This window comes from Staurois parvus, unplaced genomic scaffold, assembly GCF_062004578.1.
Source record: "Staurois parvus isolate SC_StPar_1 unplaced genomic scaffold, SC_StPar_1.0 ptg000137l, whole genome shotgun sequence".
Classification (NCBI taxonomy): Eukaryota; Metazoa; Chordata; class Amphibia; order Anura; family Ranidae; genus Staurois; species Staurois parvus.
In genome coordinates this window covers 17,694,094-17,710,874 of record NW_028317933.1, presented here as the reverse complement: position 1 = coordinate 17,710,874, position 16,781 = coordinate 17,694,094, and the positions used below count along the sequence as shown (strand labels likewise).

General features: G+C 42.3%; 1 protein-coding gene across 4 annotated transcripts in view; it reads right to left on the bottom strand.

Moving 5' to 3' along the window:
* The window catches only part of SLC12A5 (solute carrier family 12 member 5), a 138,331-nt gene that overhangs the window by 45,543 nt on the left and 76,007 nt on the right, over positions 1-16,781 (bottom strand). For all 4 annotated transcript variants that reach the window (XM_089673435.1, XM_089673436.1, XM_089673437.1 and 1 more), the window contains exons 8-9: positions 13,708-13,919; positions 11,773-11,937 (exon numbers count right to left, since the gene is read on the bottom strand). In XM_089673435.1, coding sequence (XP_089529561.1) covers positions 11,773-11,937; positions 13,708-13,919 — 377 coding nt within the window. The remainder of the gene's footprint in view (positions 1-11,772; positions 11,938-13,707; positions 13,920-16,781) is intronic.

Here is a 16,781-nt window from a genome sequence, read left to right as displayed (position 1 = left end):
CCTAGGATTTTTCTATCATACCCTAGGATTTTTCCAAATTACTCTAGGATTTTTCTATAATACCCTAGGATTTTTCTATCATACCCTAGGATTTTTCCAAATTACTCTAGGATTTTTCTATAATACCCTAGGATTTTTCTATCATACTCTAGGATTTTTCTAAATTACCCTAGGATTATTCTATCATACCCTAGGATTTTTCTATCATACCCTAGGATTTTTCTATAATACCCTAGGATTTTTCTATCATACCCTAGGATTTTTCTAAATTACCCTAGGATGTTTCTACTTTACCCTAGGATTTTTCTATCATGCCCTAGAATTTTTCTATAATACCCTAGAATTTTTCTATCATACCCTAGGATTTTTCCAACTTACCCTAGGATTTTTGATTGCTACTTAGCTCCCCTCTCTGATTGAAATTCTGTACACAGCAAAAAGGAGGCAGTGCATGAGGGGTAGTAACAGGCTTTTTTTTTTTTTTTTAGAGCAGCCATGGAGCCATAGCCCCACATTCTAGCTTAAAAAAATCATTAACCCAAATTTCCCTGACACAAAAACAGATTTATAAAATAAATAAGAATGTACATAACCTCTGTACAATCCCTTTTATTATGTTTTAGCTAAATAAAGATCTGTCTTAAAGTGTTACTAAACCCTGGACCCTGCATTCAGTATATCTGGTCTCCCAGGACCCTGCAATCAGTATATCTGGTCTCCCAGGACCCTGCATTCACTATATCTGGTCTCCCACAGTACACACAACATGGAAGTCCAATTATTTTAGTAAATAGAAACTGCTAAATACCTTTTCTCATCTCATATATGGCAGCCTTGTGACTTCTATCAGTGTCCAGCTGAGCACTGGTTATAGGAGGAGGAGTAGGAGGAGTTTTAATTCTTCCCTGACTGTCCTTTGAGGCTGCATAACCCCTGACCCTTTGACTGGGCTGTGCTGATTGGCCCTGTGCTGATCACATGTGTCTTCCCAAAGTAAAAACAAACTCTTTAGCAATACACACTAAACTGAGCATGTGCAGAGTGCCTCCTAGGTCTCTGTACTATCAGCAGATGGATTGGGGACAATAGAAGAAGGAGAGGATCAGAGAAGACAGGATCAAACAGTCTTTTTACACAATGCAGGATTAACCCCTTAGGTTCCACAGTGAGAATAACAAGCATGCTTTACTGCATATACAGACTGATTGTACTGTTGAGGGTTTAGTGACATTTTAAAGTGTTACTAAGTGCTCAACAGTAAAATCAGTCCTTATATGCAGTAAAGCATGCTTGTTATACTCACTGTGGAACCTAAGGGGTTAATCCTGCATTGTGTAAAAAGGGTGTTTAATCTTTTCTCCTCTGCCCCTTCTCTTGTTGAAATAAACACCTGATACAGAATGAATCCGTCGTCACATGCACATGCTCAGTTTGGTGTGTGCTGCTAGAGAGTTTTTTTTTTCTTCGGAGAGTGCATGTGATCAGCACAGGGCCAATCAGCACTGTCCAGACAGAGGTCAGAGGTTTCACATCTTCCTAGAGCAGAAAGAAAACTCCTCCTACAAGATTTAACCAGTGCTTAGCTGAAGTCACAAGACTGCTCTAACTTCTGATGAGAAAAGGTATTTAGCAGTTTTTATTTACTAAAATAATTGCATTTCCATGTTCTTTGTACAGATATAGTGAATGCAGGGTACTGGGAGACCAGATATAGTGAATGCAGGGTCCGGGGAGACCAGATATAGTGAATGCAGGGTTCAAGGAGACCAGATATAATGAATGCAGGGTCCTGGGAGACCAGACATAGTGAATGCAGGGTCCTGGGAGACCAGATATAGTGAATGCGGGGTCCTGGGATACCAGATATAGTGAATGCAGGGTCCTGGGATACCAGATATAGTGAATGCAGGGTCCGGGGAAACCAGATATAGTGAATGCAGGGTCCTAGGAGACCAGATATAGTGAATGCAGGGTCCGAGGAGACCAGATATAGTGAATGCGGGGTCTGGGGAGACCAGATATAGTGAATGCAGGGTCCAGGGAGACCAGATATAGTGAATGCAGGGTCCTGGGAGACCAGATGTAGTGAATCCAGGGTCCGGGGAGACCAGATGTAGTGAATGCGGGGTCCTGGGAGACCAGATGTAGTGAATCCAGGGTCCGGGGAGACCAGATGTAGTGAATGCAGGGTCCTGGGAGACCAAATACAGTGAATTCAGGGTCCTGGGTTTAGTAACACTTTAAGGCCCCATGCACACAGTAATGATCCAAATATGCTGATTTTTTTTAAATGCCCCTAAACACTGCACATGTAAATAAATGCAAAAACACCAGCATGTGTATGCCCACATTAAAAAACATGCAGCTGCCCCCCCTGTATGGCTGATATCTTATTTCAATAGTTATTGAAAGAGAGAGAAAGAAAGAGAGGGAGAAGTAGCAATTGAATTGAGTCAAGGAGAGCTCCCTCTAGTGGCTAATCTAAAAATGCCGATGTTCAGAACAATAAATTGGAGGAAGAAGCTTGTAAAAATGTTTTAGCGAAAATGACTTTGAGATCAAAACTGCAATAATATCTCAAATAAATACTTGCAGAAAGTAAATTTATTTTCAAGCAGATGTCCAAAAATTTAAAAAAGATGTAGGCGCAAGGGAACTTGTGGAAGTCACATTGCTTGAGCACAGGTAAGTATTTGTGGGTTTCAGTACAAATTTAAGGCGATCTTACACTTTCCACTAAGTAGTCGAATGTCACCATTTGTTCAAATATGTCTGGAGTGGGACCTGGAATATAATTCACTTTTCCTAAACTGGGTTATGTAGTCATGTTTAACCCTTTGCCTACTGGGCACTTATACCCCCTTCCTGTCCAGGCCAATTTTCAGCTTCCAGTGCTGCCGCACTTTGAATGACAATTGCGCGGTCATGCAACACTGTACCCATATGAAATTTTGATCATTTTTTTGAGACAGAGCTTTACTTTGGTGGTATTTAATCACCTCGGGGTTTTTTATTGTTTGCTAAACAAACCAAAAACAACTGAAAATTTTGAAAAACAAAATAGTTTTTTCTTAGTTTTTGTTTTAAAATTTTTTAAATAAGTGATTTTTCTCCTTCACTGATGTGTGCTAATGAAGCTGCACTGATGGGCACTGATAGGTGGCACTGACAGGCACTGATAGGTGGCACTGATGGGCACGGATGAGGAGGCACTGGTAGGTGGCACTGATGGGCATTGACAGGCATCACTGATGGGCGCTGAAAGTGCCAGTTTCCAAATGGTCAGTCCACCCCTGGTGCCACCTATCAGTGCTATATATGAGTGCTGCCTCTCAGTGTCCATCAGTGATGCCCGTCAATGCCCATCAGTGCCACCTACCAGTGCCTCTTCATCAGTGCTCATCAGTGCCACCTACCAGTGCCTCCTCATCAGTGCCCATCAGTGCCACCTATCAGTGCCCGTCAGTGCCACCAAGTTTCCAAATGGTCAGTCCACCCCTACTCCCTAATGTTTTCCTATGTGTCCATGTACAGACAGTCGTTTACAGGCAGTTGAGTTTACAGTCGTTTTTTTGAACGCACCAAACTTGAGTAGATTTTATCAGCGTATCAAACACCAAACGCTTGTAAACGCAGCTAAACGCTTTATAAGCGTTTGCGTTTGGAAATTTTTTTTAACTCTTCCATTTCCAGATGCTGTCCAGAGCCTTTTTTCATCATGAAAAATGCATGCAAAGCGTTTTCCCGGTACTCATATGGACCTGGTACACCATACTTTGAGATTTTGCATGAAAGAAAATATGTTAGACACTGCTGCAATAATGTCTGCACAGAAATGAGCTGGAACACATCCAAACACCACAAAACAAAAAAGTTAATCTCAACACATACTGCTCTCTCTGCTTCTGCTCTCTTTATTTCTCTCAAAATGTCTGAAATAGTTAATTTTTTTACTGTTCTTCAGTGCATTCTGGGCATTTTGGAAGGTCTCCTGAGGTTATCTTTAAAAAACGCTTCTAAACGCAAACACTCATAAACGCGCATAAACACGATATGCAAACGTGGCTAAACAGACGTATTTTAACCTATTTTTTCCAGCAGTCAGTTTCCATCATTCTGAAGTGTCCCATGTACATGGAGTCTAACATTTATATGTAAAGTTGATCAAGGGAATATCCAATTGCCTCTCAGGAGATCAGGAAGGAATTTTTTTCCCTGCAGGAGCAAATTGGATCATGCTTTGCTGGGTTTTTTTTTTGCCTTCCTCTGGATCAATTGTAAGTGTAGGATTATAACTTTTTTTTTATTTTTTTATGGTTGAACTGGATGGACTTTTGTATTTTTCCAGCCAGACTAACTATGTAACTATGTAGCTGAAGGCAATGTACTAGGAAGCTTGTCTTCAAATATAGAGATGACTGCTTTTCCAGTAATGACATGGAGGAAAACTATTAATGTGCATTCTGGCACCTCCATTGTAACCTGTAACAGTACCTAACACAGAACAAAAGGTGACATAGCAAAGTTACATAAGTGCCACATAGCTACATTTATATTCAACGAAACAGTCACACAGCTGCAAATGTTAAAATAGCTGTAAAGGCAATGTATATTATAAAAGCAGAGAGAAAGCTTGACATTAACAACGAAGTTTAATCTGTTTATATTTTGCCTTCCCTTGTCATGCAGTTTTTTTTAAATAAACCTTTCCATTTTCATTACATACCTTATTTTAGACCCATTGATGTAATCACTGGATCTCTGTGTTTCTCTATGCAATGCAGGCAGATCATGGCTGGTGGGAGGGACTGGCAAGGTGCTGTACATAGCTTCCTGAATACATCACTGCACCCTGTCTCAGTACTTTCCTCTGGATCCCTCAGTCCTGATGCAAGCAGTGAGCTGACTTATAAACGTAGTTATGCAAATATCAATATGCCTTTATGGGTGGAGTGAGCGTTCCTAAGCAGAATGTATTTGCATGCAGACTGCCCTAGGTAACGGTCACATATGAGACTGAACCCCTGATTGAAAGGACTGAGATTGAATAAATGAACGGGGCAAGTTAGAGACAGTAAGGCAGGGAAAGAAAGCGCTAGATGATGTTGGGCGTCCTCAAGCCTGGAAATGAGGAGAGCTGTATTATGGCTGGTGGGAGGGACTGGCAAGGTGCTGTACATAGCTTCCTTTTTTGATGCGTTTTTGCTGCATTTTTACCGCATTTTGTTCAGCTTTTTTTTTTGGTGGGCAGAATAAAAATGCAAAACACCGCAAAAACGTAGCAAAAACGTACTACCATGCATTTCAGCAGATTCTCCATTGAACTCTATTGCAACAAAAACAAAACTGCTTTTTGCTTTTAAAAAAGTCCCTGACCCTTTCCAAAAACGCAGCAGCTCAAAAACACGTAGATGTGAACATGTTCCATAGGAAACCACGGGAAATGGACTGTAGTGCGTTTCAGCAAAAAGCACTAAAAAACGCATTGGTATGAATGGAGTATAACTCTTTCACATAGGGTTGTATTTATAAAACATTCACTGCACAAATGTCAGAAGCATTTATGCAAGCTGAACAAAATGTCACTGTATTATTTCTAAAAGATTCATTCCTGTATCATCAGCTCCATCTAATGGTCAAAATATGGTATAGTTTGCTCAGTGGGGTATTTCAAAAAACTGTACCACATTTTGGCCACTAGATGGAGCTGACGATACATGCATTAGTCGATTAAAAAAATATGGTGACATTTGGTTCAGTTTGCAGAAATCTTTCGAACATGTATGCAACAAATGTTTTATAAATAGACCCCATACTGTAACTAATAACTTTAATGACTTGCCCTCCAGAGGATTTGTCCCCCTTCCTGACCAGGCCATTTTTTGCGTTACGACGCTGCATTAATTTAACTGACAATTGCGCAGTCATGCAATGCTGCACCCAGGTGAAATTTACGTCCTTTTTTCCTACAAATAGAGCTTTCTTTTGGTGGTATTTAATTGCCTGTGCATTTTTTTTTTTTTCACTATACAAAAAAAAGACCGACAATTTTGAGAAAAAACTATATTTTTGACTTTTTCCTATTAACCTCCTCAGCGGTCTGATATTTCCGATTTTTTGTGCTGAAAGCGGTACCATTTTTTTGCATGGAAATATGTCGTTTTTTATTGTAGGCTGTAATTTTTAGGAATAACTCACTGAAATCTGTCCGAACGAGAGTCTAGTAAATATCCTGGGTATGATAACATTTGAAACACGAAATCATAAATTATAATTTAATAAATACTCATAAAAAATAATATTTTAATAATAATAAATTTAATTCAATAATATAATCAAACCAAAAACACTGAAATTTGAAATAAAGAGGCAAATTCGCACATCGCTGAGCAAAGTCGCAAAATCGTTTTCAGTGTCTGATGACGAATTTCCCCACCAATCATTATCACTCAATTCTGCAAGTGGTTCTGATTTCCTATCGCTGTTCTCTAGCTGATCTAAAACCGCTTTTGACGTAAAGGGGCGCTTTTTGGACGCCATGGACTTTTCTAAGTTTCCAGGCAGAAAGAACAGTCAAAATGCAGGCAGGGCGCAGGACAAAGCACTAGGGACAAAATGTATGTGAAATGGGTTGAAACAGCAATTTTTTACTATGTAATAGTCATTTTTAAAAAAATGACATTTTTTAAAAATTTCAAATTTGCCGCCGCTACCGGCGCCTGTACGTCCCGACGTCACAGGGACCAGAACACAGAAGCCGGATGTCGGCATCAGCCGGAGGAGATGGCCGGGGATGCTGCAGGGGACACATCGTGGGAGCGAAGGACAAGGTAAGTGCTGCAGGGACTCCCTGAGCAACGCCGCATGGTAAGCCCGAGTGTAGCTCGGGGTTACCGCTCTTGGTACTGAAACTTTACCCCGAGCTACACTCGGGAATACCGCCAAGGAGGTTAAACATGTCCAGTAACAAAAATTAAAAAAATCAAATTTCGTCATAAATTTAGGCTAAAATTTATTCTGCTCCATGTCTTTGCTAAAAAAAAATCCCAATATGTGTAAATTAATTGGTTTACATGAAAGTTATAGCATCCACAAATGGAGGTATATATACTGGAATTTTTTTATTTTTTTTACTAGTAATTGCAGCGATCAGTGACTTATAGCAGGACTGTGGCAGTCATTCTAAAACTGTGGGGAACTGGCTTGATGTCACTTACATCCCCAGTGACACCAATACAGTGATCAGTGCTAATAAAAAGCACTGGCACTGTACTAATGGCACTGGGCAGGAAGGGGTTAACATGTGGGGCGATCAAAGGGTTAACTGTGTGCTGTTTTGCATACTGGGCTGTGTTTGTGCTTCGCTGTAAGCACACTGCTTTGTATGGCTCTGCTATGCAGAGCCATGCAAAGCAGGGTACAGGAGCTGACATGGGAGAGATCTGTATTGTTTACAAACAGCCCCCCCAAGATGCTCGTCCGGGACCCCGTGATTGACAGCTGTGGCTGCGAATGGCGGCGCAGGTAGGGTGTGCGCATGCCTCGTGCGCGCCCCCTATCGGAAATGCAAAATCACATATATAAACATATATTTTGCGTACCCGTGGCGCCCTGTAGCAGTACTTCTGCTTCTAGTTTAGATTTAGTATGTACAGTAAATGGGAGATTCTAATATTTTCAGTATGTGAACCTGTAGTCAAGTGAATGTGTGGAATATCCCCTCTCGGAGCCTATTCACACCTCTGCATTTTCCATAGAAAACAATGGAAATGCATGTCGGTATGTGTCACTATGTTGTCACACGTTAGTAACATGCCACGCAATACACTTTGTATCAAATGTCAGTGTGTGACAGGATGCACATCAACACGTGTTGGGACACATGGCACTGATGTACATCTTGAAGCAGGGGTAGGCAACCTTTAAAGAGGTGGAGATCTACCTGAACAACATGGGAGAAGTCAAAGACCTAATTAGAGTACTACCGTGTCGCAATCGCGTGCATTGTACGGCATTCATGGGTTTAAATCAGGTGATGAGGAGGCAACATATCACCTTCTAACCAGCTGTCAAGCACACTGTTTAGAGGAGCAGCAGTTGTGAATGGGCCCTTAGCTGCATGCAATAGCAGAATCCTAAGGACTCGTTCACATGTAAAGTTGGAGGGTGGTAAAACCAGGGTTTTTTCTCTGTGGGAACGTGGAGGAACGCAGTTCCGCCACCTCTAACATTGAATGTATGTAATGACAAGGGGTGCTGGAGGGTCTAATCATGCTAGTTGCTGGGGGATCTATTGTCATGGGAGAGTCATATGTTGCTGGGGATTAGATGAATTGTTGCTGGGAGGGATCTACTGTTGATGGGATGATCTACTGTTACTGGATGCTGGATGATCTGTTGTTGCTGGGCTGTTATTTTGCAGGAGGTCTAATGTTGCCTGGGGGATCTATTGTTGCCTGGGGGATCTGTTGTTGCTGGGAGAGCCTATTGTTTCTTGACGGTTTGTTGATGCTGGGTGGATCAATTGTTGTGGGGGAGACTGATGTTGCTGGTGATTAGGTCAATTGTTGCTGGGAGGGATCTACTGTTGAGGGGATGATCTACTGTTACTGGATGATCTGTTGTTGCTGGGGTGGTATTTTGCAGGGGGTCTATTGTTGCCTGGGGGATCTATTGTTGCTTTGAGAGACTATTGTTTTGTGAAGGTTTGTTGATACTGGGTGGATCAGTTGTTGTGGGGGAGTCTTATGTGGCTGGTGATTAGGTCAATTGTTGCTGGGAGGGATCTATTGTTGAGGGATGATCTACTGTTACTGGATGCTGGACGATGTGTTGTTGCTGGGGTGGTATTTTGTAGGGGATCTATTGTTGCCTGAAGGATCTATTGTTGCTGGGAGAGTCTATTGTTTCTTGAAAGTTTGTTGATGATGGGTGGATCAATTGTTGTGGGGGAGTCTTATCTTGCTGGGGATTAGATCAATTGTTGCTGGGGGGGATCTACTGTTGAGGGGATGATCTACTGTTACTGGATGCTGGACGATCTGTTGTTGCTGGGGTGGTATTTTGAAGGGGGTCTATTGTTGCCTGGGGCAGTCTATTGTTGCTGGGAGAGCCTATTGTTTATTGAGGGTCTGTTGATGCTGGGTGGATCAGTTGTTGCAGGGCTGGCCTATTGCTGCTGGGGGTTGGTGTCTATTGTTGCTTGGAGGATCTATTGTTGTTAGCTGCAGGGGATCTATTTAATGCTCTTTCTGTTATCATTCACAAATTGCATACAAAAGTGATACCTGGTTCTGAATTCTCTAAATGGGGCGGTACTAGTAGGTGGGTAGGGAGTGGGACTAAGGGATAGTGCTCAGATGTGGTTAGGGGGCGGAATCAAGGAGTGACTCGGCAGGGGGGGAATACCTGCACCTATTCTCTGAGAAAACAAACCCTGGGGTAAAACCCTGCGGTTAAGTCACTTAGCAAATGCAGCACCCTCCTAGTTAGGCACTAGTATAGGTGTTCGTAGGTACATTTTGTTGTTTTTTTGGGCTCCTGCACTCAGAAGTTTTTTTTCAGAAAATGCACCAAACCTACAAAATCTATGGATAAGTGTAGCAGACCCGCAGGAAAGATGCAGGCACACTGCACTGCTCCCGTGGTGTGGGTAAATCGCAGCGCATCAGTGTGAAAGCAATTTTCCACATTTTGTCATATTACAACCAAAACATAAATGTATTTTATTGGGATTTTATGTGATAGACCAACACAAAGTGGCACATAATTGTGAAGTGGAAAACAAATCATAAATGGTTTTCAAAATTTTTTTAAATTAAGAATCTGAAAAGTGTGGCGTGCGTTTATATTCAGACCCCCTGAGTCAATACTTTGTAGAACCATCTTTCTCTGTAATTCCAGCTGCAAGTCTCTTTGGGGATGTCTCTACCAGCTTTGCACATCTAGAGAGGGACATTTGTGTCCATTCTTCTTTGCAAAACAGCTCAAGTTCTATCCGGTTGGATGGAGAGCATCTGTGAACAGCAATTTTCAAGTCTTGTCACAGATTCTCCATTGGAATTAGGTCTGGACTTTGACTGGGCCATTCTAACACATGAATATTCTTTGATCTAAACCATTCCATTGTAGCTCTGGCTGTATGTTTAGGGTCATTGTCCTGCAGGAAGGTGAACCTCCAACCCAGTCTCAAGTCTTCTGCAGACTCAAACAAGTTTTCTTCTAAGATTGCCCTGTATTTGGCTCCATCCATCTTCAAATCAACTCTAACCAGCTTCCATGTCCCTGTTGAAGAAAAGCATCCCCACAACATGATGCTGCCACCACCATGTTTCACAGTGGGGATGGTGTGTTCAGGGTGATGTGCAGTGTTAGTTTTCTGCCACACATAGCGTTTTGCTTTTATGCCAAAAAGTTCAATTTTGGTCTCATCTGACCAGAGCCCCTTCTTCCAGATGTTTGCTGTGTCCCCCACATGGCAAACTGCAAACAGGACTTCTTATGGCTTTATATCAAGAATGGCTTTCTTCCATAAAGGCCAGATTTGTGGAGTGCATGCCTAATAGTTGTCCTGTGGATAGATTCTCTCACCTGAGCTGTGGATCTCTGCAGCTCCCTCAGAGTTACCATGGGTCTCTTGGCTGCTTCTCTGATTAAAGGTCTCCTTGATCGACCTGTCAATTTAGGTGGACGACCATGTCTTGGTAGGTTTGCAGTTGCGCCATGCTCTTTCCATTTTCGTAAGATGGATTGCATAGTGCTCTGTGAGATGTTCAAAACTTGGGATATTTTTTTATAACCTAACCCTGCTTTAAACTTCTCCACAACTTTATCCCTGACCTGTCTGTTATGTTCCTTTGCCTTCATGATGTTGTTTTTTCACTAATGTTCTCTAACAAACCTCTTCACAGAACAGCTGTATTTATACTGAGACTAAATTACACAGAGGTGGACTCTATTTACTAATTAGATGACTTCAGAAGGCAATTGGTTCCACTACATTTTAGTCAGGGGTATCAGAGTAAAGGGGGCTGAATACAAATGCATGCCGCACTATTCAGATATTTATTTGTAAAAATTTTTTAAAGCCATTTATCATTTTCCACTTCACAATTATGTGTCACTTTGTGTTGGTCTATCACACAAATCCCAATAAAATACATTTACATTTTTGTTTGTACCATGACAACATGTGGAAACTTTCAAGAGGTATGAATACTTTTTCAAGGCACTGTATGTAGCACAAATACCTACCTGACTGGATAAAGACTGAACCCAATAGTTGCTAAGGCAAGCAGTGGAATCAAAGACAGAGTAGGCTCAGAAAATAGATGCTGCTCTGGGATGTACCAATCTGTTATATACAAGGAGCCCACAAATTATGACACAACTTTATTTCTGGGATGAAACCTATGGGTTGTCAACCCCCAGCCAGCATTTCATAGAAACCATATCAGCATATTCTCTCCGGCTTTTTCTTGCTGCCAGTTGGTGATTGGCTGGCGCAGGAAGTCCCATCTCCCACACATGTGCAGGAGTTCAGCCAACCTGGCACAGGCACTCTACATTCACAGCTCAGTGTACGTTCTACAGAACACTGCGAGCGAACAGGTAAGCTGAACTTATTGCAGAAGAAACATTGCAATACAGAGCCTGCTTGCTCATAAGCTTTTCATGTTTGATGCCATTCACTTTGAGTTAACGATGCATTCGGCATCTACAGTATGCTATGATGACCTCTGGTCATGAAAAGGTTAAAAATGGAACACTTACCGGTGACAGATGGAAAATAGATTCCCACAAGAAGGGTGAAGTAAGTCGTCATGTCACTAAATACATATGGCTGGTCCAGGTCAACAGGGTCTCCAGAGGGAGCAGAAAGCAATCCACTTTTCTCCACAATTAGGTCTTTGGGCAAATAACTTGACCACACGTTTTCTATAGAGCAAAAGGGGGAAGTTGAAAGACAGCATATGTTTCACCCCTCCATATAAAGCTTAAAATATTATACAAATAACTATACCTATTTTGTTACATAATCATATATTTAGGATTCTATCAGGCATCCAGTTTTATATTTCCACAGAACATTAAAGTACCTTTGCCATCTTTATGGTCTGTTTTAAACCCTTCAACCACATCTTTTCTGTCTGTATGTCCCTTTGAGATTTACTCTCAGGTTTTAACTAATGTCGTGTCCCTATAGAGGAGATTTTCCCTTACGTCCTGTTTTGAGTGACACCCAACATAGGTGCAAAAAAGTGAGGGCAAATCTCTCTAATGGGGGTGTAGATAGAAATAAAATCCTTGCAAAGGGTCTAAACCTTCCACGTTGCCACCAAAAGATAACTTCTAAAGCTGAAGTTTAGGTAATGCATTTTTGACATACTTACATTGGTCCATTCACTGTAAGATTTCTTTCATCCATCCTGCGGACTGAACAAAAGAAATCTAATAGATTCCTCCATCCACACTAAACAGTGAAGATGGATAAATCCCTCTGCTGAGCTATTGTATATTCAAACAGTGGCTGTATCTGATTGGATGCAGCCAAACATTTTCCAGATGGCTCCTTTAACAAAAAATGGTCAAAAACATCAGGACCACTTACTGAGCAAATTTTTTTAGGAACCAGATTAAATTTTCTGCCTTAAATTGTGGTCATTTGGAGGAAGAATGCCCTACATTTGTGGTCAGAGCAAAGAATACTAAAATGATCATTAGTGTCATGCCCTTGGCTTTGACAAGTGATGTTGACCTTGAAACTCTGCAGGTACCATGAGATGGAAGGCCAATCTGCCACTGCTTGAGGAACCCCTAGCAGCATCTGGAGTAACATTAGGGTTCCAAGGAACAATGGTTGAGAATGGATAGTCTACAGCACAGGTGTCAAACTGGCGGCCCTCCAGCTGTTGCGAAACTACAAATCCCATTAGGCGTTGCAAGATTGACAGTTACAAGCATGACTCCCAAAGACAGAGGCATTATGGGACTTGTAGTTTCGCAACAACTGGAGGGCCTCCAGTTTGACACCCCTGGTCTACAGTTATACAACATAGCTGCAAACCAAAGACTACTTTTCAAAAAAAAAAAAAAATCCAAAACAATTCAAAGAACAATAGTGATCCTTAAAGGAGAAATAGAGCCAAAGCTCTTTTGACCCTACATCTCCTATGGATCATAGGACTGCACTTAGTTCAGCACTCCTGTGACCCGTATTCAGCCGACAGTGGGCTAAAGTCCGTTGTTGACTGATGTCACTGAGCCGGTCCAGACTCTAGAGAGATCCTAACTTTAATGCCAGGAATCCACCCAGATGTCTGGACCAGCAACTGACTCAGCCTCTCAGTGAACTGCTGAGAACCTGAGCCAGCCACTCATGCCCCCTCCACAGCCCAGCTCTCCAGTGATCGCTGAAAGGGCAGAGCAGAGAGCCGGTGACTGACAGTCACCGGCTCTCTGCTCACTGAAGACCGAGAACTGAGAGATCTTTAATCACTCAGTTCTCAGTCTTAGATGCGGCAGGGAACAGATGTAGCATCAAACCCATGCTGCATCCATCTAGGCGAGTATGGTTGCTTGTTTTTTTATAGTCCTGAACTTCTCTTTTAAATTCTCTTTTCTCGGCATATCTCTTTATTTAATACAAATGATCAAAACTATCTATTTATCACAGTCAAGACATCCCCAAAGTCTTTGAATTTTTACCTCTGATAAGTCCACTGGCAACTCCTGGGATGCCTTGAACCTCCGTCACATTGTTTTGGGAGAAGTACAGGTCACATGTGGCATTCAGCAATGGCGAGGAGCAGAAAAGAGCCCACAACTTGCTGGTGACAGTCTCATTGCCAACTTCAATAAACTTAGCACAGACATCAAAACCCTTCCTGGATAAAGTCCGATTGCCAAGGAGACAGATTCTGAAAAATGCACACGAGAACTTGTAGTAAGTATGGCATAACTGATAGCACAAGGGTGACAATTAAAAAGTTAAAAGAGCATTACCAGCCAAAGCATGACATTTTTCTTTTAATATTATGTGTTGGGAAGTGGAATCATTGCTTAAGGAGCAATCCTAGGAAGCCCAAACCAGCTGCTGAAAGTTTCTCAGTTTTTTCAGATATCCAGACTATACATTACAGTCCATACTAGCTGACTTCATATTTCCTTAAAGTGGTTGTAAACCTCAGACATGAAATATGAACAAAGTGTAATTTCTGTCTGCTACCTCATTCCTCTGTTATCAGCATGAAATACTTCTGACAGGTTTTCCTGACACCAAGAGAAAAATGGTGACAGGGAAGGGAACTCCAGCTGATTGATAGCCTCAGCTCTGTTCCTGTGAGCTGTGTGGAGGGGTGTGTATCTCTTCCCTCCAATCAGCTCTCACAGCTGTCCTCACTGAGCTCTGCAGAGTGTAATTTCAGCTCTCCGCCCCCTTTTTTCTGAACTCTCAGACAAACTTTAGAAATTCAGCACTTTCAACAGATATAGAGAAGAAAAGACTACAGATAAAGAGGTGCAACTTATGTAGGAGGATTTGTTTCATCTCTGTGTCTCACCTGAGGCCAGTCGCTTCACTGGGTATATGTAAGGGTTTACAACCACTGCAAGCCCTAATGAAGGGGGTAATGTGTGGTTCCCAAAAAGTGTTGGCTTTTGCATCAGGGCTTGATCTAAGGGGGTGCTGGGGTGGGCTGTGCCCCCCAGATTTTAGTTGTGTCCCTCCAGTTCACACTGATGGGGAAAATCCATGTAAGGGAGCACACTGATGTGGACACCTGATGTAAGGGGGCACATTGATGGGGACACCTAATATAAGGGGGGGCACGTTGATGGGGATACCTGATGTAAGGGAGCACTCTGATGGGAATAATTGATCATATGTAAGAGAGCACTCTGATGGGGATACCTGATGTAAGGGAGCACTCTGATGGGAATAATTGATCATATGTAAGAGAGCACTCTGATGGGGATACCTGATGTAAGGGAGCACTCTGATGGGAATAATTGATCATATGTAAGAGAGCACTCTGATGGGGAAATCTGATGTAAGAGAGCACTCTGATGGGGAAATCTGATGTAAGGGAGCACAATGATGAGGACACCTGATGTAAGGGGGCACTCTGATGGGGAAATCTGATGTTATGGAGCACTCTGATGGGGAAATCTGATGTAAGGGGGCACTTTGATGGGGAAATTTGATGTAAGGGTGGGACCTGATGTAGGGGGGCACCCTGAAGGGAACACCTGATGTAAGGGGACATGCTGATGGGGATAATTGATCATATGTAAGGGAGCACTCTGATGGGGAAATCTGATGTAAGGGTGCATTCTTATGGGGAAATCTGATGTAAGGGGATGCTCTGATGGGGAAATCTGATGTAAGGGATCACTCTGATGGGGAGCCTGATGCAAAAAGGCACTCTGAAGAGGACCCCTGATGTAAAGGGCACTCTGAAGGGGACATCTGATGTAAGGGGCACTCAGATGGGGAAATCCGATGTAAGGGGGCACTCTGATGGGGACAGCTGATGTAAGGGGGGACTCTGATGGGGACAGCTGATGTAAGGGGGGATTCTGATGGGAACCATGATGTAAAGGGGGACTTTGATGAGTACTCATAATGTAAAATGGACTCTAATAAGGACTCCTGATGTGAAGGGGGACTTTGATAGGTACATCTGATATAAGGGGGGACACAGGTTCTTTTTAATCACCCTAATCTAAAACAGTCTAATACATACTAGCATTTCCCTGGTTGTGGCACTGTGTGACAGACTGTCAGTGACTCACACACAGTGTTGATATTACACCCCCTGACTTTTTTTAATGCACCTCCAGATCAGATAGGCTATATCCTGCCCTGTTTTGCACCTATTATATGTTTGGAATAAAACCAGGGGCGGACTGACAACTCATGGGGCCCCAGGAAATAGGGGATCATGGGGCCCCTGTGTCCTTGCCCAAACTCAAAAAGCCTATGAGAAAGGTACCAGGGGCATCTCATGGGGCCCCCTACCGACCCCGGGCACTGCCAAATGGTCAGTCCTCCCCTGAATAAAACCTTACTTTAGTTAAGAGCAGAGATATTGCAAAGATATACTGCATTTGTTTTACTTTTCCACGTCATGTGTTTAAAGGATAAGTTCCACTTTCGTAACATGTTACATGTTACACACATACTCAGGGTGTAACATGTAGCATGTTACGATCTGACCAGCCCCCGCTCCCTGCTTTGAAAGCTAGTGGGGGATCTTCTCTCCCCCGCTAGCTGTCATGTGCAATCTGCTGATGGCAGGTGCAATGCTTGTCTTACTGATAAAAATAATATATGTACATTTTTTACCTGCAAAAAAATGTGCATTTATAATTTTTTACTAAAAGGTGAATTTATCCTTTAATTTGAGCATACGCTCCTATTTGACCTTGTAGGAGTGTACCTATATGATATGCTTCCTGACAGTAGGCCTTCTACGCCGCTGTTTTTAGTGACGATCATGCAAGAGTTTTTCATTATCCTGTTGAAATTCTGAATTCTGCTGTTGAATGGGGTGGTTGACTTTGGGTTCAGTTGGAAAGGGGGGGCTGTGATTTTGCTGAAGAATTACAATACATGCAGAATACCAGTGCTGGACGGGGGGGCAAATCACTGCTAACAAAACAAGCATGGTATCAATTTTTCTCCACTAGCATACAATCCTTTATTTATTAATGCAAAGCTTAAGTGTGGTAATCACAGCAGTCATCTTTCATCCTTCTCGTAACCAATAAAAGATGGT